Source organism: Callithrix jacchus, chromosome 18 (assembly GCF_049354715.1).
Source record: "Callithrix jacchus isolate 240 chromosome 18, calJac240_pri, whole genome shotgun sequence".
Classification (NCBI taxonomy): Eukaryota; Metazoa; Chordata; class Mammalia; order Primates; family Cebidae; genus Callithrix; species Callithrix jacchus.
In genome coordinates this window covers 13,695,873-13,718,672 of record NC_133519.1, presented here as the reverse complement: position 1 = coordinate 13,718,672, position 22,800 = coordinate 13,695,873, and the positions used below count along the sequence as shown (strand labels likewise).

General features: G+C 43.3%; 2 protein-coding genes across 2 annotated transcripts in view; one reads left to right on the top strand and one right to left on the bottom strand.

The window, feature by feature from the left end:
- The window catches only part of PGLYRP3 (peptidoglycan recognition protein 3), a 52,879-nt gene extending 31,069 nt beyond the window's left edge, over positions 1-21,810 (top strand). Inside the window, exons 10-11 of the mRNA XM_078355306.1 lie at positions 9,539-10,093; positions 21,123-21,810. The gene's annotated coding sequence lies outside the window, so the exon portion shown is untranslated. The remainder of the gene's footprint in view (positions 1-9,538; positions 10,094-21,122) is intronic.
- LORICRIN (loricrin cornified envelope precursor protein) lies at positions 17,511-20,048 on the bottom strand. Its single transcript, XM_035279874.3, has 2 exons — positions 20,002-20,048; positions 17,511-18,823 (listed from the first exon to the last, which is right to left on the bottom strand). Exon 2 carries the CDS (start codon positions 18,798-18,800, stop codon positions 17,754-17,756), a length of 1,047 nt encoding a protein of 348 aa, XP_035135765.3. The 5' UTR covers positions 18,801-18,823; positions 20,002-20,048; the 3' UTR covers positions 17,511-17,753.
- Positions 21,811-22,800: the final 990 nt, after the last annotated feature.

Genomic DNA, 22,800 nt, shown 5'->3' with positions numbered 1-22,800 from the left:
CCCTTGCATCCTTGTAGCTTTGAAATCTATTTTATTAAATGTGAGAATTGCAACTCCTGCTTTTTATTTATTTATTTTTGCTCTTCATTTGGTTGGTGAGTTTTTTTTCCATCCCCTTGTTTTGAGTCTTTGTATATCTTTAGATATATCGTTAGATTTTGTGGATAATATATATTTTGTGTGTTTAAAATGGAGAGCTCTATTGAGTTTATTTGTTCTGGATCTTAGTTCCAGTCCCGGATATCGTTATCAATTTTCTGTCTTGTTGAATCTAAATCTCATTATGGGTCTTGTGTATCTGAGTGTTAAGATCTCTTATTATTACATTAATCCTTTTACCCTTGTATCCTTGTAGCTTTGAAATCTATTTTGTCAAATGTGAAAATTGCAACTCCTGCTTTTTATTTATTTATTTTTGCTCTCCATTTGGTTGGTACATTTTTTTTCCAACCCTTTATTTTGAGTCTATGTATATCTTTGGATATACCGTTAGATTTTGTCTGTATCTTTTAATTGGGAGATTTGGTCAATTTAAATTTAGGGTTGCTGCCATTTGATATTAACTGGCTATTTTGTCCTTTCGTTGATGAAAATTCTTCTTTATGTTAATGCTCTTTACTTTTTGGTGTATTTTTAGAAAGGGTCATAATGGTTGTTCCTTTCTGTGTATAATGCTTCTTTTAGAAGTTCTTGTAAAGCAGGCCTGGTGGTAATAAAATCTCTGAGTACTTGCTTGTTCCTGAAAGATTTTATTTTTCCTTCAAATGTAAAGCTTAAATTGGCAGGATATGAAATTCTGGGCTGAAAGTTCTGTTGATTAAGTATATTGAATATTGGCCCCCACTCTCTTCTAACTTGTAGGGTTTCCGTTGAGAGATCTGCTGTAAGCCTAACAGGCTTACCTTTATGGGTAACTTGATCTTTCTCTCTGGCTGCCCTTAATATTTTCTCCTTCGTTTCGATCTTGGTGAATCTAACGATTATGTGCCTTGGGGTTGGTCTACTTGAGGAATATCTTTGTGGTGTTCTGTGTATTGCCTGGGGTTGAATAGTGTCCTGCTTTGCTAAATTAGGAAAATTTTCCTGGATAATGTCCTGGAGAGTATTTTCCAGCTTGAATTCATTCTCTCCGTCACATTCAGGTACACCAATCAAGCGTATATTAGGTCTTTTCACATAGTCCCATATTTCTTGGAGACTCTGCTCATTCCTTTTTATCCTTTTTTCTCTATTCTTGTCTTGTTGTTTTGTTTAAGTTGATCTTCGACCTCTGATACCCTTTCTTCTGCTTGATCCATTCGGCTGTTTAAGCTTGTACAAATTTCACTAAGTTCTCGTGTTGTATTTTTCAACTCCATAAGTTCATTTGTATTCCTCTCTATATTGTCTATTCTTTTCAACATTTCATCGAACCTTTTTTCCAAGTTCTTAGTTTCTTTACATTGGCTTAGAACAAGTTCCTTTAACTCCCAGAAGTTTCTTATCATCCACCTTTTAAAGACTACTTCAGATAATGGAACACAGTCCTTTTCCATCAGGGCTTGTTCCGTTACTGATGAGTCCTTTTCCATCAGGGCTTGTTCGGTTGCTGATGAGTCCTTTTCCATCAGGGCTTGTTCTGTTGCTGATGGGTTCTGATTTTGAGTAAACTCGGCCTTCTTAGGCTGTTTTTTTCCCTTCATTGTAGATGAACCGCCTTTCTAATTAGTTTTCTGAGTCGACGTCCGACTTATTGATTCCCAGTGCTGGGATCCGAGCAACCCACTGTGGCGGCCTAAATAGCAGCGGTAAGACTGATGGTGCTCTTCTGCCCGGGAATCTCTGGTCTGGCTTCCCTCTTGAGTCCGCAACAAGCGGCTCTGACTTCCTGGAGCTCCAAACTCCGATCAGTAGGGGAAGCAGTCCCGTTGGCTCTGCATGAAGAGCTGCTGCGCCTAGACGGCAAAACCGCTGCGGCGGCCACAAGAGTCGCGCTGGCGACCCGTGGGGCTCCTCCACTGGGAATCGGCTGATCGGTGAGTGACGAAAATTTTTCTAAAAGTGTGGCGTCGTCTCGTTCTCTGGGCTTTCACTGGGAGCTACAGTCCTGAGCTGTTAGTGGTCGGCCATCTTGGATCAATCTGCGTGTCAAAACTTTTTAAGGCACATTTGAGCAACAAGGAAGTTCTGAAGGGAGTGGCTCTCAGGCCAAGTGCACCTGGAGTCCATTAACTAAGGTCAATTTCATCTGTTCTGTAGTCTTTGCTCTCTGTTAAGAGTTGTACTTCTGCAAAAATTTGACAACTAACTAAAGTTTAAAAAGGGAAAATACCCAGTAAAATCAATGTTAATATGACAATCTCAGTTTGCACAATGGTTTTGAGCTATGATCCTAAGCTTAAATATAACTAACTGAAAGAATAAATCAATTGATAAGTATCCTGCCAAGTGAAAAAGGTAGCATTAAGAGGGGTTAGAGTCTCATTAAGATACAGAGTCTTGTTCAGATATCTTGGGAAAAGCTATCTACAGCGTGAAAGCATCAACTTCTCATACTGGCTTGCAGTTTGAATGTCTCTAGTTATGACATCTGGTGGTTTTGTGAACTTTTTGGGTGGCCTATACATCAGGCATAAGACTTGTTCCTTAAAATTCATCTAGTTTCTGCTGATAAGGCTTTAGAAACAGAAAACATGGAATTTTAGTGATTCCATGGAGGAAAGTTGGATTGGAGAAATCGAGAATAATTCAGGATCTAGTCTAGTCTAAAGGTGGATAATAAGAACACAAAAATAATGAACAAAACTACAGTGTAATAACAAGTGTATCATAGCTTTTCTTTAGAAACACAAATTTTTCTCTATACACCAACTGCATAAGAAATCCCAGATTTTAATAAAATCTCTTGAGGCCAGGAAGCCGAATCGAGGCAGACTTTAGATATTATCTGCAGTTGTGGCCAGGTGCGGTAGCTCATGCCTGTAATCCCAGTACTTTGGGAGGCTGAAGCGGGATGATCACTTGACGTCAGGAGTTCGAGACCAGCCTGGCCAATATGGTGAAACCCCATCTCTACTAAAAACACAAAAGTTAGCTGGGCATGGTAGTACGAGTGTGGTAGTGTGCATGCCTGTGGTCCCAGCTACTTGGGAGGCTGACGCAGGAGAATCGCTTCAACCCGGGAGGTGGAGGTTGCAGTGAATCGAGATCACGCCACTGCACTCCAGCTTGGTGAGAAAGCTAGACTTTTAAGTTCCCTGGGCCTGCTAGGAAGTAACAAATTTTACTCATTCACCGTAAGGCTGTAAACCTTTGAAGCCAGGTATTTCATGCACATTCCCAAATATGATATTTTAGTCAAAGCCTTGGTAATATAATGAATGTTTCTGATTGTATCATGTTATAAATAGAAAACAGATTCTTATTGAGCTTATGTCAATAACCATATTGACATAAAAACATAGTAATAATAGTTTCTAAATTTTGGAGGAATCAAGTAGGAGGAAAAACAAACATTTCCATCTTGTTCACAACATATACTTTACCACATTTTGTAACATGCAGGTGGCTTAAGAGAAAAAGTTTCTGATATCTGTAAAACAAAACATGTAAGTAAGGAGCCAATAACATCTTAAGTAAAAGTCATAAAAACATGATCAGTTATTCAATCATATGCAATTAAGTTTGTTCTGCTTTATCTTATTTAGCAGTTTCATAAACCCATCAGTGTCTTCATCTGAGTTGTGAAAGCATTTTATTTAGTTCATTGATCTTAAAATGATCAGAAATCTGTGTTTAAGACTACTGTAGTTAGAGTCTTTTCCATGAATAGCAATTTTTTTTTGGGGGGGGGAGGAAGGCAGGAAGGAAGGGAATAAGGATGGTAGGAAGGAAGGAAGGGATGAAGGAAGGAAGGAAGGGAGGAAGCGGGGAGGGAGGGAGGGAGGGAGGGAAGGGAAGAAAGGAAATCAAGCAATGAAAGAGACATTGCTGACCTGGATCTAGAGGTTTACAAGTTGATTTCTTTTTTTTTGAGAGAAGGAAAGAAAAAAAAAATAAGTAAAGGAGAGGAAGAAAGAGGAAGAGAAAGAGGGAGAGTAAATGGAAATATTGCTTTATTTTGAAAAAAATTGGGTATTAATAATGGCCAATCAATGTTTCATTTAAACTAATGGGTAGGTGTGATGTGGTATTGACAAGAATGTATACTTTGTGTATTTGAAGTGGAGAGCTCTATAAATATTTATTAAGTTTACTTGTTCTGGATCTGAATTCGAGTCCTTGATATCCTTATTAATTTTCTGTCTCATTGAATCTAAGTCTCCTATCTGGGTGTTAGGATCGTTAGCTCTTGTTGTTGCATTGATCCTTTTACCACTATATCTTTGTTGCTTTAAAATCTATTTTATCCAATACGAGAATTGCAACTCCTGCTTTTTATTTATTTATTATTTATTTTTGCTCTCCATTTGGTTGGTAAATCTTTCTCCATCCCTTTGTTTTGAGTCTTTGTGTATCCTTGCATGTGAAACAGGTCTGGATGTAACATGCTGCTGGGTTTTGGCTGTGTCTTTTGATTGGGAATTCAGTCAATTTAAATTTAGGGTTACTGCCATTTGATGTTGACTGGCTGTTTTATCCATTTGTTGGTGTAAATTCTTCTTTATGTTGGTGCTTTTTACTTTTTGGTGTATTTTTAGAAAGGCTAATACTGGTTGTTTCTTTCTGTGTGTAATGCTTCTTTCTGAAGCTCTTGTAAAGCAGGCCTGGTGGTAATAAAATCTCTGAGTTCTTGCTTGTTCATAAAAGATTTTATTTTTCCTTCAGTTGTGAAGCTTAGTTTGGCTGGATATGAAATTCTGGGCTGAAGGTTCTGTTCTTTGAGGATGTTGAATATTGGCCCCCACTCTCTTCTGGCCTGTAGAGTTTCTGCCGAGAGATCTGCTGTAAGTCTGATAGGCTTGCCTTCGTGGGTAATCTGACCTTTCTCTCTGGCTGCCCTTAGTATCCTCTCCTTCATTTCAACCCTGGTGAATCTAACGATTATGTGCCTTGGGGTTGCTCTTCTTGAGGAATATCTTTGTGGTGTTCTCTGTATTACCTGGGTTTGAATGTTGACCTGCTTTGCTAGTTTAGGAAAATTTTCCTGAATAATATCCTGAAGGGTATTTTCCAGCTTGGATTCATTCTCTCCGTCGCATTCAGGTACACCTATCAAACGTAAATTTGGTCTTTTCACATAGTCCCACATTTCTTGGAGACTTTGCTCATTCCTTTTTATCCTTTTTTCTCTAATCTTTTCTTCACGTTTTATTTCATTAAGTTGGACTTTGACCTCTGATATCCCTTCTTCTGCTTGAACAATTCGAGTGTTTAAATCTGTGCATACTTCTCGGAGTTCCTGTATTGTATTCTTCAGTTCCATTAATTCACTCATACTCCTCTCTAAGTTGTCTATTCTCAATAGGATTTCATCAAACCTTTTTTCAAAGTTCCTAGTTTCTTTACGTTGGGCTATAACATGTTCTTTTAACTCACCGAAGTTTGTTATTATCCATTCCTTGAAGAGTGATTCTGTCATCAGGAGGCGCTCGTTCTCCATCAAGCCTTGTTCCATTGTTGATGAGGAACTGTGATCATCTTTAGAGGGAGAGGCGTTCTGACTTTGAGTATTCTCAGCTTTTTTAGGCTGGTTTCTTCCCATCATTGTAAATTTATCCTCCTGTCGTCTTTGAAATTACCAACTTTCAGATTAAGTCTCTTGAGTGGACGTCCAGGTTGTTAGTTCCTGGGCCAGAGCAGCAACGTTAAAACTGATGGTGCTTTTCTGCCCAGGATTCTCCTGTCTGGCTTCCTTCTTGTTTCCGTAGTAGGCGACTCTGCCTTCCCAAGGCTCCAAACCTCGGTCAGAAGGGGAACCGGTCCTGTTTACTCTGCGCCAAGCGCTGCCGCGTAGAGGTGCCGGCGGAACCACTGCGCCGACCACGAGAGTCGCGCTGGCGACTCGTGTGTTTCCACCACTGGGGGATCTTCTGCTCCGTGAGTGACCAGACTTTGTCTGAAAGTGTGGCGTCCTCTATTTCTCCGCGCCTTCCCTGAGAGCTGCAATCCCGGGATGTTAGCGATCGGCCATCTTGGATCATTCTCCTTCCATGAATAGCAATTTTAAAAATAGTCAATTGCAAATGCTTTTGGAGTAAAATCAAAGCAAATAACTGTGGATGACAAAAACTTGAAACAGCTGTGGTTAAAAATCTGACGGAAGTTCATTTTATAAATTTCTTTTCTTTTTAAAAGCCTACAGCACCCAGTATTCCCAGGCAGTCTCCCATCCAAGTACTAACCAGGCCCAACCCTGCTTAGCTTTTAAGATTAGGCACGTATCCCAGCACTTTGGGAGGCCGAGGTGGGTGGATCACAAGGTTAAGAGATGGAGACCATTCTGGTCAACGCGGTGAAACCCTATTTCTACTAAAAATACAAAAAATTAGCTGGGCATGGTGGTGCGTGCCTGTAATCCCAGCTACTTAGGAGGCTGAGGCAGGAGAATTGCCTGAACCCAGGAGGCGGAGGTTGCGGTGAGCTGAGATCTCCCCATTGCACTCCAGCCTGGGTAACAAGAGCGAAACTCCGTCTCAAAAAAAAAAAAAAAAAAAAAGATTAGGCACATTCAGGGTGGTATGGCTATGGACGGAAGTTCAAAATTAAAGAAGAAATTTAGTTATTTCTATTCCATACAGCATTTTAAGAGAACAACCAGAATTATGGCTGACAATGTCGGACACATTGAGACCATCAGACTGTTATTAATTTACATTTCCAAAAGATATCTAGATTGTTAGTTACCATGAAGTTGTTATAATTTGTAAAGCTATTTATCTGAAAGCTTCTAAAGACCATTTAAAAAATTTTGGCTGGGATGTCAGAAACAGAAAGTTTTCTCTCAATGCCGAAAGAAAAGTCAGCAGATTCCAAGTAGGTAGAAAACAAACAAACAAACAAGAACCTAGAGACATAGGCAAATAATTTAAAAGGCTCTAGATGTTAACTCTATAGCTGCAGGTTTTAATTTTTTTTAAAGAAATTTTGAATAATGGCCATTTTTACTCTGAGTTTTTCTTGATGTAATTTACTCATCACTTTAGAAATGTGTACCACAGTGGGCCATAATATGTAGCAAGCTGGAGTTCCAGAAAACCTGGCACGTCATAATGTTTGAAAATACCATTCCATTTCTCATTAATTTCTAAAGAGCAAAGAAAATTTCATGAGGACCATCAAAGTTGAAGTATATCAGGAGTTTAGATCAGGGTTTTAGTGGTGGTGACTGCTTTAGTGGCGTTTAGTTAATTATTCTGTATCCGACATTCAGAATGTTTTTTTGCTCTTAGATTTTTAAAAACAAGCAAGGGGGAAAAAAAACCAAATCATTTACAGATGTGCATAACCAAATTAAGATCAGAGTGTTCACAAAAATTTTAAGCCAGCCATGCAGATCAAACAAAATATTAAATTAGGTGTGCAGAAAAAACAAAAGTAAATTCACCAGCGAAAACATGCCACAGAGACAGAATATAAATTATGTAGAAACCAGAGTACTCAAACCAGAACGACAGTGGTCTTTATACCAGAAAGGACTTGCTAGAAAAGACAAAAGGTTTTTTATCATCCCAGCAGGGATGTGAGATTCTCAATGAAAGGTGGCCTTATATCCAAAACAAATCTTGAATAAAATAAAAAGCCTTTACCAAAAAGAGGAAGGATTGGTCTAAAGTCAAACCCAATGGAAAACTGAAATAGTGTCTTAGCTTTTGCTCCCATAAAGAAGTAGACGTGAGCCACAGGTTTGTGTGTAAATGATTTTATTAAGAAAGTGCTTGGCCGGGTGCGGTGGCTCAAGCCTGTAATCCCAGCACTTTGGGAGGCCGAGGCGGGTGGATCACGAGGTCAAGAGATTGAGACCATCCTGGTCAACATTGGGAAACCCCGTCTCTACTAAAAATACAAAAAATTAGCTGGGCACGGTGGCGCGTGCCTGTAATCCCAGCTACTCAGGAGGCTGAGGCAGGAGAATTGCCTGAACCCAGGAGGCGGAGGTTGCGGTGAGCCATTGCACTTCAGCCTGGGTAACAAGAGCGAAACCCCATCTCAAAAAAAAAAAAAAAGAAAAAAGAAAAAAAAAAACTGCTTTTGAGAGTGGAAAAGCAGAAAAGGAAAAAGGAAGAAATCATATAAGGTTGCGATTTCAGGCAAAGTTCTCCATTTAACCCGACCGCTCAAGAAGCTCTTGTAGTATAAATCACATCTCAGAATTTTTTGCATCCTGAGTAAATGAGCTGAGCTTTTGAACTCCCATACGTTTTAGTCTTTGGCTCTGGGTTACCTTGGAATGTGGCACAAACAACTCTTAACAATCCTGGCTCTTCATGTGAGTGAGAGGGCTCTAGTGCTAAGGATGATCTCCTGAAAGTTTCATATATACACTGCGTGCAGTAAAGCATGCAGAAGCTGGGGAATATTCACACATCAATGGTTAAAGTGATGCAGGATATCTGGGCAGGGAATCAACAAGGTCATTACAAAGAATCATATTAGACTTTTAATATGTGACAGATATAAAAAAAAACACAAGTGTATATTTGCAAAAGAGTTTTTGTCTTTTAATGAATGGGTGTTGGGGACCAGGAGCAAGTTAGCATGAATTGTCTGATGCCCCTAAAAACTTGGACGATAATTATGCTTGATTTTCCCCTGGCAACTACTCTCTGCTTCTTTAAGTTTGACTATTTTAGATTCATAAGCCTATTTTAGTCAAACTGCAAAAAACCAAAGATTAAGATAAAAAACTTAAAAGTCAACCAAAGAAAATTGACACATTACATTCAGGGGAAAAACATAGGAAGGGATTTTCAGAATGGAATAAAAAGTGTGACCCTACTATATGATATTTAAAGGGAATGCATTTTAAATACAAAGATAAGGGAGTTTGAAAGTAATAATCTGAGAAAAGATACCATGCAAAGAATAAGCATAAGAAAATTAGAGTGACTATATATTACTATCTAAGTGGACTTCAAGACAAGAATATGATAGATAAAAGGAAACATTTAATAACATTTCATCTGGAAGATATAATTGATATAATAATTCTGAATGTATATGCACTGAATAACAATCATAGTTGATGATCTTAGCTTCCTTCTCAGTAATTGATAGAACTAGCAGGCAAAAATCAGAAAGGATTCAGAAAAACTGAACACACTATAACCAATGATCAACTTGACTTATACGCAAGTACTGTAAATACACATTATTTCCAAATGCACATGAAACACTCTTTGAGATAGATCATATGCTGTACCACAAAACATTTCTAAATTTTAAAGGAATGAAATCATATTCTCTGACTACAATGGAATTAAACTAGTAATTAATAGCATTAAGATAGCTAGAAGATGCCCGAATATTTAGAAATTAGCTAACACACTTCTAAAACTTAAGGGTTAAAGAAAACGTCACAAAAGATATTAATATATATTTATTTATTTTTCTTTTTGAGACGCGTGTGTCTTTTTAGCTGAGGGACTACTTGAAGAGGATGCAGTGGGAGGAGTGGATGGCCCCAGTGTCCGGCCGGCCGTGCTTCACGGGCTTATGGGTGATGGAGAACTCACCCACGTAGTGGCCGATCATCTTTGGCTTGACCTTGAAGGTCTTGCCATTGTAGACGCCCACCACGCTGCCCACCACCTAGGGCAGAATGATCACCTCTAGCAAGTGCCTCTTGACCACTTCCAGCTTCTCCATGGGCGGTGCTTCTTTCCTGGCCTTGCGCAGGCGCTTTCCGCGGCGGAAGGGAGTGCTGCTTCGGCGGCGGAAGGGAGTGCTGCTTCGGCGGCGGAAGGGAGTGCTGCTTCGGCGGCGGAAGGGAGTGCTGCTTCGGCGGCGGAAGGGAGTGCTGCTTCGGCGGCGGAAGGGAGTGCTGCTTCGGCGGCGGAAGGGAGTGCTGCTTCCGCTGCAGGCCGCGGTTCAGCCGCCTCCACTGGCGCGCTTTGTGCAGCTGAGTCACCTGCTCATAGGATGTGTTCGGCCGTTGGTCCACGGCCACGCAGCGGTAGGTAAACTAGCAGAAGGTCAGCTTCTTTTTCTGTTCTACTTCTGTCAGCTTGCTGGATCCTCAGAAAAGTGATATTAAAATATTTTTAAATGAATGATAATGAAAACGCAACATATTAACACTTGATTTGTAGAAGGCTTTATTGACTCTGAGAGTCTCAAGGCTACAACAAAAAAGTCAAAACAAAGTGTTGGTCAGATACAAACCATTACCTTCAGGAACCCTGATGCACCACTTTGGAAAACTGACAGTATTCAGCAAAGCTGAGCATGTACAAATCTTGTGATAACAGAAAACGGTAAGCAGAAACTCAAACATTAGACTAGGCAAACTAGGTTTTACACACACACACACACACCATATGACAGTAAAAAAATAAATGCGACTTTATTTTATTCAAAGAAACACATCAGTGAATTTCACAAACACATAATCCTGAGCAAAAGAAGCCAGACACTAAAAACACATATTAGATAGTCAAGGCCAAATGTCAGCAAGATGGCAGAATATGACTCCAAAGTGCTTATTCCCTTGCGGAAACATAGTTTGAACAAATATCCATGCACAAAAATACCTTCACAAGAGCTGAGGAAACAAAGTGAGAGATTACAGCACTGGCTGTCACACCAGAAATAAGAAAGGTCCTGAAGAGTGTAGGAAGGACGTTTTTGTGTTACCTGTGTCACCGAATCCTAGGCAGCATAGTGCGGTGAGAGATACCCTCTGTATGGGGGAAGGAGAAGAAAGTGAGTGCCAGATTTTTCCTTGGACCCACAAACCAGGCCCACCCCAGTAAAACCCAGTACCAGACAAGCCCCAGACTGTAGGATGGTAATTGTGGACTGAATCTCCAAGCCTGCCCAAGTGCCAGATAAGACATTGCCCAATCAGGCTCCAGGTCTGCCAAGTGAACTCAGTCTTTGGGCTTGTCCCAGTGCCAGACTGACCCCCATAACCTTGGGCTCCATATCAGCCCCAGTGCCAAGTAGGCCTCAGCATCCCTGGGCTTTGACCCCCACCCCAGCACTAGGTCAGACCCCCACCAGAATCAGGCTCCAGGCCTGCCCCTGGGCAAGGCCAGCCCTGCAGCCCTAGTCTTCAGGCTGACCCTAACAGACAAGATCCAGGTCCGCCCTGCACTCAGCCAGTAACCAGACTTTAGGCCTACTCCAGCACCAGGTTGGCATTCCTTGCCTCAAACACCAGGTGGTCACCCATGGACACAGGCTCCAGATATGCCCAGTGACAGGCCAGTCCTCATGGCCTCACCCTCCAGGCCAGCTTCTATGGCTCTATGCTCCAGCCGAACCAATGTCCAGGCTTGTTCCAGAAGACGCATGGTACAGACCTGCCTCAGTAGACCCCAGTGCTGGACCAATCCCAACACACCCAAGCTTCAGGAATTCACCTGTGTACCTAGGTTCCAGGTTGACCCTTAAGGCCTCGGGCTCCAGGCCAGATCCTGTGGCTCTAGGCACCAGGCCAATATCCACAATCCTAGGCTCTAGATCTGCCTCCACAGACCCAGGCTCTATGCTGGCCCTAGTGCCAGGCTGGCCCCAAACTCTGGGCTCGTGCTTGTGGTTCCAGGCTCCAAAGGACTCAAAGTCCAGGACTGCTCTAGCAGACCCATGGTCCAGGCCCAACTTAGTAGATCCTGGTGTCAGACTGGATCCCGTGAACTGAAGCTCCAACACCCCTGCAGACCCAAGCTCCAGATCAGCCCCTGTGGACCCAGGACTGAGACCTGCCCCCAGGGGCTCAGGCTACAGCCCTATCCCAGTGGACGCATGCACCAGGCTCATCTCAGATTTGGCCAGCCCTTGAGACTCAGATTCAAGGCCCATTCCAGCGCCAGATCAGCCCATGTGAACTCAGGTCTCAGGCTGGCCCCCACAGATTTAAGCTCCAGGCCTACCACCACAGACCCAATCAATAAGTCCACTCCAGTGGATTCAAGTTACAGATCCAACCTCATGAACTCAGACACCAGGCCACCTGTCCAAGGATTCCAGCAGCAAGCTTGCCTTTAGACTATACCAGATGGCCTGCCCAGATTCTATGGATAGGCTGACTGGTGAAGGGATTTCCCAGATAAAACCAGACTTCAAAGACTTGAATAAGTCTCTACTTTTTCAGATGCATAGACATCAACATAAGACAAGAAATGTGAAAAACTAAGGAGACATAACATCACCAAAACAACATAGTTATTATCCACCAGCTGACCTCAAAGAAGTAGAGACATACAAACTGCCTGACAAATAAAATAGTTGTTTTGAGAAAGCTCGGCAAACTTCAAGAAAATGGAAACAATTCAGTAAAATGAGAAATATAATGAATTACCAAAAATGAGAAATTTAAAAGAGATCTTAAAATTAGGTAAAAAGAAAAACAAACAGAAATTCCGGAGCTGAAAAAAGATGATGAATGCAATGAAAAATGAAATAGAGAGCATCAGCAGCATAATTAATCAAGCAGAAGAAAGAATCTGTAGACTCAAGGACAGGTTATTTGAAAATATTTACTCAGAGAAGAAAAGGAAAAAAGATTGAAAAGGAACAAAGAAAGCTTATGGAATTTATGAGGCAGTATCTAAAGAGAAAATATTCAAGTTATAGGATTTTGTGAAGGAGAAGAGAAAGACAAAGTGCATAAAAAGCTTATTTTAAAGAGTTACAAAAAACTTTACAAATTTTGACAGAGATATAAATATCCAGGTACAGGAAAGTCAAATGTCTCCAAATAGATTCAATCCAAACAAGACTAACCAAGACATATTATAATCAAACTGTCAAAAATCAAGGACAAAGAATCCAGAAAGCAGCAAAAGAATAGAAGAAAATAATATAAAAGGATCTCCAATAAGGATTACAGTGGATTTCTCAGCAGAGACCTTACAGGCCTGGAGAGAGTGGGATGATATATTCAAAGTGCTGAAGGAAAAAACAAAACTATCAACCTAGAATACTGTATACCCAGCAAAGCTGCTCTTCAGAAATGAAGGGTGTACAAAGACTCTCAGACAAACAAAAGCCAAGGGAGTTCATCACCACCAGACCTATATTACAAGAAATGCTCAAGGGAATTCTTTAAGATGAAAGAAAAGGACATTGGCTAGTAAAACAAAAATGTATGAAAGTATAAAGGTCACAGGGTAAAAATGAGTTTATACTCACTTTTAAATATAGCCAAATTTAAAGTGCTTTAATATTGTAATATTGGTGTGTAAAAGAAGAGAATCCTGTCATTTGGGACAAGGAAAATGAATCTGGAGGATATTATGTTAAGAGAAATAAACCAGGTGTGGAAAGATAAATACCACATGATCTCACTTTGACACGGAATCTAAAAAAGTTGAACTCATAGGAAAAGAGAGTAGAATGGGGGTTACCAGTGGCTGGAGGTGGGGAAGGGAAGCACTGAGGAGATGCTGCTCAAAGGACACAAAATTTCAGTTAGATAGACAGAATAAGTTCAAGAGACCTATTTTACAATATAGTGATTATAGTTAAACACAATGTATTGTATGATTGAAAATTGCTAAGAGAGTAGATTTTGGGTGTTCTTACCACAAAAAAATATAAGTACACGAAACAATTCTTATGTTATTTGGTTATATTTAGCCATTCTACAGCATATACATGTTTCAAAACATGTTTTACACAAAAAATATATAATTTTTATCTTTCAATTAAATATAAATTCTAAAAATGACCTATGATATCATATATGAAGGTTATATATCTTTATATAACTTTCAAAAACTAGCATAATCTGATGATATCTTTAAGCAAGCTAATGACTGGGAAGGGAATAAAGAGGGCTTCTGAGATTTATTATTGGGATGAGTTCACTTGGTAAAAGTTAATTGAGCTGTCACTTATAATTTGCGCCCTTGTATATATGTATGCTATACTACAATAAAAATGTACACTCATTAAAAATGTATTCAGATTCACCTATAGTGTTTTTGAGTGGCTCTGTTTGTATGTATACAGATTTTTTAGTGGCTGCTTTGGGTATTACATTGTATCTACATAACTTATCATAGTCTATTGGTATGGACATTTTATCATTGAGTGAACTGCAGACCTTATTTCCATTTAGGTCCCTTTACTTCTTGATTTCTGATATAATTGTCTTAAACATTTTCTATACATACATTAAGAACCATATCAATGTTGGTTATTACTTCAACTATCAAATATAATTTTTAAAAACTCAGGAGGAAAAAGATACTGTCCTATAGTTTTAGACTTCACATTGTTCTTCCTTTATTCCTGGTGTTACATGTTGGTTTCTGTCATTTCTTTTTTGTTTGAAAAACTTCCATTAGCCACACATTTAGGATCGATATGCTGGCATCACATTTTCTTATTTTTCTTTCATATGAATTTATCTTTGTTTTACCTTCATTTCTGAAGGACATTTTCACTGGATACACAATTCTGGGCTGACACTTCTTCTCATTTAGCCCTTGAAAGCTGTGGTGACACTTTGTCCTGGCCTTCTTGGTTTCTGACAAGAAATTTGCTGTCATTCAAATGATAGTTCCCCTATAAGGGATGTGTCAGTTTTCTCCACTTTTAAGGTTTGCTTTCAAAATTTTCTTCTTTGAGATTTTTTTTTTCTTTTTCTTTAGCTTTCAGATGTTTGATGATGTTTCTTAGTGTGGATTTATTTGGGATTATCCTGTTTGAGTTTTACTCATCTGCTTGAATTTGTAGGTTACTTTCACCAAATTTGGGTAGTTCTTAGCCATTATTTCTACTTGTTTCAGTGCCACACCCTTTCTCCTGTCCTTCTGGGACTCAGTTGACACGAATACTAGCACTTTTGTTGTCCCACAGGTTATTGAGGCTCTGTTTTTTTCCCCAGTCTGTTTTCTCTGTTGGAATAATTTTTATTGATCTATTTTTGAGCAGGAACTTGTTTCTCAGAGTTTTTTAGGCTGGGGATTTATTTCTCATAGATTTGAGGCCAAGATCAAGACACCAACAGGTTTGATTATTTGGTGAGGGCTGCTTTCTGTGCCTAAGACAGTGCCTGTTCCTGTATTCTCGGGACGGGTAGAATAGTGGAAAGTGGAGGGATATTGATTATTTACTCTGTCATCTTCATTCTGTTATTGTGCCTATCTAATAAATTTTTTATTTTCCAGTTCTAAAATTTAACTTTATAATAGGTTATTATATTTTTATTTCTAAAATTTCCACTTGATTCTTTTTATATCTTCTGTTTATTTGCCAATATTTGCTATTTTCTTACTGTTTCAAGCATGTTCGTAATTTCTTATTGATGCATTTTAATAATGGCTTCTCTAAAATCTCTAACAGTTAAGGCCGGGCATGGTGGCCGTGGCTCATATCTGTAATCCCAGCACTTTGGGAGGTTGAGGCGGGCAGATCACTTGAGGCCAGGAATTCAAGACCAGCCTGGTCAACAGGGCGGAACCCTGTCTCTACTAAAACAAAAACAAAACAAAAATTAGCCAGGTATGGTGGTGCACACCTATAGTCCCAGCTACTCAGGAGGCTGAGGCACAAGAATTGATTGAACCCTGGAGGCAGAAGTTGCAGTGAGCTGAGACTGGGCCACTGCACTTCAGTCGGGGTGACAGAATGAGACTGTCTCAAAATAGCAAAAACCCCTAACATAATCTCAAAATCTGTGTCATTTCACTGTTGGCATCTGTCAAATGCTTCTTCTATCATTCAAGTTGAGATTTTTTTTCTGGTTCTTCCTATGATGAGTAATTTTTATTGTGTGCATTATGCATTTTGGGCATTATGCTATGAGACTCCAGATCTTGTTTAAATTTTCTATTATAGCAGACTTCTGCTAATACCACACTAGTGAGGTGAGGGAGAGTTTAGCACCTTCTGAGTAAGTCCATGTGGACTTTTTACTGCGGTGGAAGTCCAGGATGTTTGTTCATTTTTCCCCATGGTGTTTGGTTGAAGTAGGGCAAATATTGTCAGAAAGGTTTCTGTTTTACCAGACCACCCCTTTCTTGGTCTTTTGGCAAAAGCAAGACAATTTTCTTGGTGCTATTTTTTTTTTTTGTCTGCACCTGCCAGAATCTTGGTTGCAGATTTTCTAGTGCTCAATTTGGGAAACATAGGAGGCAAAAAGAAAACCCAGGAAAGGACTGACCATTGTCAGTCCTTCAGTTCTGAGGACTCTGGCTAGTCTGTCTTGTCCTCTCCACCTTTCAAAGTCTTCTTATGTTTGTTATATATATTATGCCCAGAGATTTTAGTTCTCATTCCCTGGAGTAATAGTAAGAAATACAAATACTTCATTTTGTGCAGAACTGAAAGTCTGAGTTTCATTTGTTAAAAAAATGTAAAAGTAATGCAGTGGTTGGACTCCTGGATCTTTAAGACTGCTACCTGTTTTGATCTCCATAAATTACTGATGTAAAATGATGAATAGTAGTGATCCTAAATGGAAGAGTGGAGGAGGGATAACTTTTATTTTTTTTTAATACCAGCAGTGATTGAGTAAGAAGAGCACCTTGGCTTTTTGATGTAGCAGGAGTTTTTCTTGAGTAAATCAGTAAATTACCATTTAACTAGAGCTGGTAAAATTGGGACATGAAACCTAAGCTGGAAAGTCCCTGGCCAGGTTGATGTTCTACATCTCTTTTGAGGGCTATGCAATTAATATATGCCTTGGAGCAACTGTGGCTTCTTCCTTGTTAATTGGAAAGCCCTTGTTTTCCATGACTTCTCTCTGGTGCTGAGGTTTTACATCTCGTATATTTATGCTGCATCTTCCTAAGTTAGGAAAGCTCCATCAAGAGAGCAGGAAACAACCTGAGAAAGCTGATTGAAATAAAAAAAAAGAGAGAGAGCGAGCAGGAAACAGCTCCCCTGCTTCCTCCTCTCCCTATGGATACCTACTAAAGTGGTCTTGCTCGCCCTAGATTAGAGGTCTGTAAACATCTGATATGCTTATTATTTCTCTGGTTAGTCTGGGTAGCATAAGCTGGTGCTCCTAACGTGCAGCCATCCAGCTTTCAGACCTTGCAGAATTGGCTCTGGACTATAAGAGACAGCATCTCTCCAGGGCAGCATGTCTTTAAAAAGCAGAGTTCAGTAAGGACACCCACAGTGGTTACCCAATCCACAGGGAGGTGTTTATTGAAGTCTTTACTCAGGATCTTTATGTTTTGGGATCACGCCATGATTTTAAGCCGTACGCTAGGATCTTCACATGTTTGACCGTGGTTTGCCAGCCATTCCTTCCTCTCCTGGTGACTCCCATCTCTCCACTCACCCTCCTACCAATACAGTCCGTGTATTTGTAGAATGAATGTAAGTGTGAATGAGCGAATGCAGGAAAGGAGAAAAATGGAATGGAATGGATGAACTTGAACACTAAAAAACACTCTTGGAGACCCAAATTCTCATGATTAAGCAAATTTATTGAGCGAGGCACTGGGGTTGGGAGGTAGTTGTGCAGAAACCAAAGAGGCAAAACTCAGAACAAGATGCCGCGGTTTTGAACAAGAGCTCAAAGGCTTCTTCCAGGTAGGTTAAGGCGTGAAGAATCTGCAAACCTTTGACAATATCATGAGAGCCCTAAGCCCATCGGCGCCCACAGAGAACACCTCCAACTCCTTCGCCTCTGTGGCACCCTGGGGGACCTATTTGCATGGCCAGGTAGGCGCCTGCTTTTGCTGGGTCTGGTGGCAGACCGGGACGCCCTTGCCACTCCCGGAGCCACCCCCAGAGGAGCCACCCCCAGAGGAGCCACCGCCACAGATGGAGCCGCCGCCGCCCCCGGAGGAGCCACCTCCGCAGCCGGAGCCCCCGCCGCTGATGACGCAGCCCCCGGAGGAGCCGCCGCCGCAGCCAGAGCCCCCGCCGCCCCCGCCGCTGGAGAAGCAGCTGCCGCCGCCGCCGCCGCCGCCGCCGCCGGACGACCCCGCTCCGTAGCTCTGCTGGGGCGCGCACGAGGTCTGGGTGACCTGCTGCGAGGAGACGTAGCCGGAGCCGCCGCCGCCAGAGGATCCCCCGCCGCAGCTGGAGCCGCCGCCGCCGCCTCCGCTGGAGAAGCAGCCGGAGCCGCCCCCGGAGGAGCCGCCGCTGGAGACGCCTCCGTAGCTCTGGCACTGGACCGCCTGGCCCGAGGAGCCGCCGCTGCTGCCGCCGGAGGAGAAGCAGCCGGAGCCGCCCCCGGAGGAGCCGCCGCCGCCGGAGGAGAAGCAGCCGGAGCCGCCCCCGGAGGAGCCGCCGCCGCCGGAGGAGAAGCAGCCGGAGCCACCCCCGGAGGAGCCGCCGCCCCCGGAGTACTTGACGCTCCCACCGGAGCCCCCGCCGCAGCCTCCGAAGCCGCCGCCGCCACCGGAGGAGCCCCCGCCGCAGCCGGAGCCGCCGCCGCCGCCAGAGGAGAAGCAGCCGGAGCCGCCCCCAGAGGAGCCGCCGCCCCCGGAGTACTTGACGCTCCCACCGGAGCCCCCGCCGCAGCCTCCGAAGCCGCCGCCGCCACCGGAGGAGCCCCCGCCGCAGCCGGAGCCGCCGCCGCCAGAGTAGCCACAGCCAGAACCGCCGCTGCCCCCGCTGGAGCCGCCGCCGCTAAAGAAGCCGCAGCCGCCACCGCCGCCGCCGCCACCGCCGCCGCCTCCGCCGCCGGAGGTCTTTACGCAGCCCACTGGGGGCTGGGGGGTGGGCTGCTTTTTCTGATAAGACATCTTGGCTAGGAAGGAAGGGGAGCCTGGAAGGAGAGAAGAGAGCATCGCTGGACCAGCTGCAAGGGGATGCTTACGGAGGCAGCTGCATCCATGGCAACATCGCCATCCTCCCAGCGCCCGCCTGGGCCAGCTCCACAGCTCCTTCAGGTGCCCGGAGAGCCCCCAGCTGGGATTCCCACGATTCCTGCTTTTGGAAGCGGTTGAGTTCCTCCTTCCCCCGCAGAAAGGCTTCACTAAGCTTTAAACAGTTCAGATAGCGGTGCCCATTCTTTCTTCCAGCTCTGACTCTGGCCAATGTTGGGTGATTTGAGGGCGGATCGCTCCCAATCCCACGTGTTTCTCATCTCCTCTTAATGGAAGGGTTTGAACACTTCATCTTTCAGGCCTCCTCCAATCCCTGATTCTGATTCTCTGAGTGCAAATAGAAAACTACCACAAACCTTTATCTGGCACGGGGGATTTTACCTATTCCCGGCACAACAGAGGGAGATTTGTTGGACTCCATTCTGCTGAGGGCTGTTGCACTCTATCCTCTGCAAAAGCCCTTAGTTCAAACTCTTGGTCTGTCCCACTAAGCGAGGCCGTGATTCAAGGGCTAGTTATTAGAAAAGACAGGCTCTGCTGTGGCCCTGCCTGCAAACAGGGTAAGGACCCTGGTGGTCCTTTGGACCAATATTCCCGACCAGAAGCTAATAGCTGTCTCTTCCATGATTTTCTCAAGTCCGAGCTTGGTAGCAGCGACTCTGAATTGTAAGAAGTTGTATTTCCCTCTCATAACTTCCGACTCTGTAAAGCAGGAATTGGGTTTCTGTGGCACCTCAAATCCTTCCCATCTGCAACTTCCTTGGAATCATTCTCCCTACTCTCTTGAGAGTGGGCTCAGCCTCTCCTCCTGAAAGGTTCACAAGGTCCGCTCAGCCCTTGCACAGGCTGCCTTGGACAGCCTCTGCAGAGTCCTGTGCCCGGCACCATGCCTGCCCCGATGGGGGTGCCATAGAGGCAGGAGATAGTCTTGTCTTTGTGGAGTTTACATTCTGGCCAGAAGACCAGAAACACCATCTGCATGGCAGCAGCTACTCCCCCACTCCTTTCCTGACCCCTCTAAATGTGAGCACTGTTGGGAAGGCAGAGGTTCCTCTAATCTAGTTAGACCTGGGCAAGACCAGCTGGGAAGATGAGAGTCAGTAGAACCCACACTTACCCAAAGCACCAGGAAGGGTGAGTGAGGAGAGAAGATGCTGGCAATGTGAGGAGCATCGAGCTCCTGAGGTTATATACCTTATGCCTCAAACCCTGACTCATCCGTTGATCCAGGCCAGCTGCTTGTTTTTGGCCTCAGTTACGTGACCCATGGCTGTCAGCCCCACCTCCCTGTGATTGCAGGCACAGACAGGGTGGCCTGTTCATGAAGGTTTTGGCATTCTCGAGATGGGCAGCCTGGTGTGTGACTGGCCCCTTCTCTGATGCAACAGTGTGGCAGGCTCATCAGTGGGGTCAGCCCACCAGAGTGGATGGCAGACATTGTTTCTGAAACCTCTGGCACAGGATGCATACCAGGTGACCACAGGGCCGTGCTTGAGGAGTAGGTCCCAGAGTCTTGAGGTGCCCTAAGATAGTCAAACTGGAGGTCTCTGTTCTCTGTCCAAGGAGTAGGACCTTTGAAATCCTACTGTTTGGTTTCTGGTCCTGCTACTCAAAAAGCCTCAAAACTTTAGAACCCTTTCCTCCTTTGCAAAAGTTTCTCTCCCAGGATTTCATGTGTGAATTGCTGGGGTGCTTCTGTCCTGCCCACCGGAGGCATGAGCCCGCAGCACCCAGCTCTGGACTGCACACCTTGGACAGTGCTGTAACTAATGTGACATGGGAAGCTACTGATTCGTCCCCGGAGACAGCAGACATTTGAGAAAGTCTGAGAAAGATAATCAATACCGACTTTCCTTGCAGCAGAACAAACTGAAGAGAGGGACCCTGTGATCCGACAATAGCTCTGTTGTCCTCCGGTGTTGTGTTGCAAAACACTGATCTCAGCCTGAGGGGCAGTCATCAAATGGAATAGACTTGAGATTAGGTGACGGGTTGGGTGCTCCCTTTGCTACTTGCCAGCTGCGTCACCTTGGGCAGAGGCATAGCTCTTAGTGCAATGTCTGCACATGGGAGGTACTCAGTAAGTAATTATTGACTGTGGAATGATCAAGCTTTCTGACCCTCAGTTTCCTTGTCTATCGAATAGAAATCGTGATACCTATTTCACAGGCATGTGAAGAGGGAATAGTTAAGTGGAGAAGGTGATGCTATCTTTTTTGTTGTGTTCTCCTATAACAGCACACCCTTACTTCCAGCCTGGCCTTCCCTTGGACACCAAGGCCAGAAAGAAGTCCATGGAGGGATTGGGCAAGTCCAGTTCTTCTCCTTGGAGAATAGCTCAGAACTTCCCTGTGGACTCTGGACCAGTAGCATCAGCTCTGTGCACGCAGAACAGCATGCCTCTCCTTCTTTCATCACCGGAAGTCGATTGGTATTGTTGAAGATACCACAGTCGAACTTTGCTCTGCCCAGTTCTGTTTTGAAATGACAGCTCCAATAATAAATTGTTAATTATAGTGCACTTTTAATGATCCAAATGATCCTGATTAGACTGGGGACTTCAGAAACTTGTGGCACTGGTTTCAGTTTGGGCAGCACAAACCCAGGTGAACCCGAGAGGAACTCAGGCGCTCTCCTCCTCAGAGAAAACCCAGTAGGGAGAAGACAGGTTCTGTTGGAGAAGGCAAGTTTCTCTGCCTGAAGTTGAGGCAGTGTGGAGAATTTGGAGGGAAACAGGCCCAGATTAGTGATTGCTATGGGTATAAAAAAGAACAGTTTTATTTCACTGGGCCATATTGGAAAAAGGAGCACACGTGGACCACGGTTCCTAGCACTGATCTCAGGCCCTCATTGGCCCATTGCTATGTATTCAAGTAAAAGGATGTCAGCAGGGTATTCTTAAGAAAGAAAGTCTTCAATTCTGAAATCATGGCCTTCCTACCTCTTCCTTTAAAAGCTGTGGTGACATGGCGACACGAGGCTGTAGTTGTTTCTTTTATGTCCTTACATGTCAAAATGAAAATTTTGCAATGATGTAACGGTTACCACTCTTTTTTTTTTTTGAGGGAGATATTGCTTCTCTGTAGAATTCTAAAATTTGGAAACTGGGCTGAGTGCGGTGGCTCATGCCTGTAATTCTACCACTTTGGGAGGCCAAGGTGGGAGGATTGCTTGAGCCCAGGAGCTTGAGACCAGCCTGCACAACACAGCAAGACTCTGTCTTTACAAAAAATACAAAAATTAATGAGGTGTGGTATCATGCCCCTGTAGTCCCAGCTACTCTGGAGGCTGAGTTGGGAGTATCACTTGAGCCCAAGAGTTTGAGACCAGCCTGGGTAACACAGTGGGACCTCATCTCTACAAAAAAATAAACAAAATTAGTTGCATGTAGTGGCATGTGCCTGTAGTCCCAACTACTCAGGAGGGTGAGGTGGGAGGATCACTTGTGCATGGGAGGTCAAGGCAGCAGTGGGCCAAGATTGCACCACTGCCCTGGTGACAGAATGAGACCCTGTCTCAAGAAACAAAACGGGGAACCTCAAGTACAGTTGATCCCCCTAAAATGACTAATCTTCACATTGTCTATGTTGACTTTGGGGTTCATTTTCTTTTAAGAATATAGGGTATTTTTTTTCTATTAGATTTAAGATGTTAATTCTTTATCTGTTAATCCAGCCAAGACAAATGTACTGGGCACCATGCTAAGCATCACAGAGCCAGAAGCCTTTCCAAAGCTATGCATGGATCTTCTTGGTAGAGTTGGGGGTGAGCCTGGTACACCATGCCTGCCTCTGCCACCTTATATGGCATGTAATGAGAAAAAACTTCTAACTAGTACAACTATTTAGTTAACATGCAGAAGAGGCTGATGTGACATGATGCTGAGTACCAGATCTTGTGGCTTTCAGCCCTGAGT